The following is a 1,874-nucleotide window of genomic DNA, read 5'->3' on the forward strand; positions in this document are numbered from 1 at the left end:
TCGGTCACTGAACTCCGAGGTCTAAGTCTGGAAACGCGTACTGGGCGGAGCGTAGCTGGCAGGCAGCCAATGAACAAAGACCTTCCAAAGGGCATTGTGCCACTCAGGCAAACGTGACTGGCCCTTCATCCTTCAGTCACCGGCCGTAAAAAGCTACTGAATCTCAATATTGAACTTGTACTTCTGAGTAGATGGATGTAAGTATCCAGCTTTCTCTCACCATTGAAACTAGTAGTACTGGTTTCACCAAGCAGAGCGTGGAACTTACTCCGCCCCTGGGTTTCAATCCTACTTTTAACTGCGTTGTGGATCACTTTCACTACCACACAGAACCTAGAAACAAAAGCGGGAACCCGCAGTTCCAAGAAACTTTACTGTGTTGAGTGTGATTCGGTGTTAACTCTAAATGTGTTGTACTGAATAATCCTTAATTCTGTCGCCAGACTTTTTGTAACTTAATGTTCCACTAGTTAGTAGAAGAAAGAGCAGTATGATAATAAATGAGAAGGAATTACAGTTTCTCAGAACGCTTCCCGCCCCAGATCATCAGAGTGACAGAAAGGGAACGGACCTCAATATAGGTGACTAATATATTTCCTGTCATACTTTCTTTTGTAATTTTCTATCAGTGTAGTAAAAATAATCGTTAGAAAGTCGTGTTTTATTATCTGTTATAACTTAAAACTGAGATAGCTGTTTGCTACACTAGTGTCTTCTAATTTTCAGAAACATAGTCGGAAATGCGCTTAATGCTGTTCTTAAAGTGCACGAGATTCAATTTTTCAGAATTTTGATCTATGTTTGAGTTAACAATTAACTGACAGAAGTTACAACCGTCCATGAAGTATAAGTTCCTCTGTGTTAAGGTACAACTGAGAAGTATATCTTATATCAATTAACGTATTTATGAAAGTGTATAATCAGAGTCTGAATAAAACGTGTCTTGGGTGTGTCATACTAGTAACCTTGGTTTTAAATTTAAGCACAGCCAATCAACCGAGTTCTCTGCTTCGAGAGTACAGTCGAGTCAAGGTCGTTGACCGAGCACGCGCGTGGAGGTTCTGCTGTATAAAAAAAAAAACTGATTACTGGTAGCGCTATCTGGAGGATAACGACAGATTTACTGAGAGAACGCGCTCACAAAGAACACATGATCGCGCAAGAATTTCCCAGAACATTCAGTTACTTTGTTTTCTTTAACAACTGAAACGTTGACCCCGATGGTTCGAAGTTCATCATATAAGTTTTGTAAGAACGTTTAAAGGAGCAATGACCTAATGTAGTATATTTTCTTTTTAAATCCAAGGTTAGTGACCACATATGCGTACAAATATTTGTCAGAAACATCTTCGTCATTAATAAAAGCATAACTCGTCACATAAAGCAACTAATTGTATCTGTAGCGAAACGCTAGAAAGTATCTGTAGCGAAACGCTAGAAAACTGAGGTAATATTTCTTCAGGTTTTATTTCTTTCGTAATATGTTTCTAAATCTAAAGTGTGCGAGTCGAAAAAAGTCAAAGATTTTTGTATATAGTTTAATAAAATGAATTCGTAAAGCACAGACACGATATTTAAAAGTTCAGTTTATAACATCTCAATCAAGTATTTGGACTTCCATGTGGGAACGACTTGAGCATTACGTTTTATATATATATATTCTAACAGTCCGAAACGTTGTTTTCAAACAGGCACAAAATTGACCAGTTGGGAGAAGCCCCTTTAAAACTATCAAATTAGTTCAAATCCTTTGTCTTTACCTTCTTTTTAAACAATTCCATTATTTTACTGACCGGTAGTTTGTGTGACGTTGAATCACAATAAGGCTTACTATAATTTCACGTTGAATCACAATAAGGCTGACTATAATTTCA

The 1,874-nt window shown here is 37.4% G+C and overlaps 1 protein-coding gene across 1 annotated transcript in view; it reads left to right on the forward strand.

The window, feature by feature from the left end:
• The first annotated feature begins 450 nt into the window (after positions 1-450).
• The window catches only part of LOC106466909 (nuclear hormone receptor E75-like), a 15,017-nt gene continuing 13,593 nt past the window's right edge, over positions 451-1,874 (forward strand). The window contains exon 1 of the mRNA XM_013927215.2: positions 451-581. Coding sequence (XP_013782669.2) covers positions 491-581 — 91 coding nt within the window. The 5' untranslated portion in view covers positions 451-490. The remainder of the gene's footprint in view (positions 582-1,874) is intronic.

Source organism: Limulus polyphemus, unplaced genomic scaffold (genome assembly GCF_000517525.1).
Source record: "Limulus polyphemus unplaced genomic scaffold, Limulus_polyphemus-2.1.2 Scaffold2420, whole genome shotgun sequence".
Classification (NCBI taxonomy): Eukaryota; Metazoa; Arthropoda; class Merostomata; order Xiphosura; family Limulidae; genus Limulus; species Limulus polyphemus.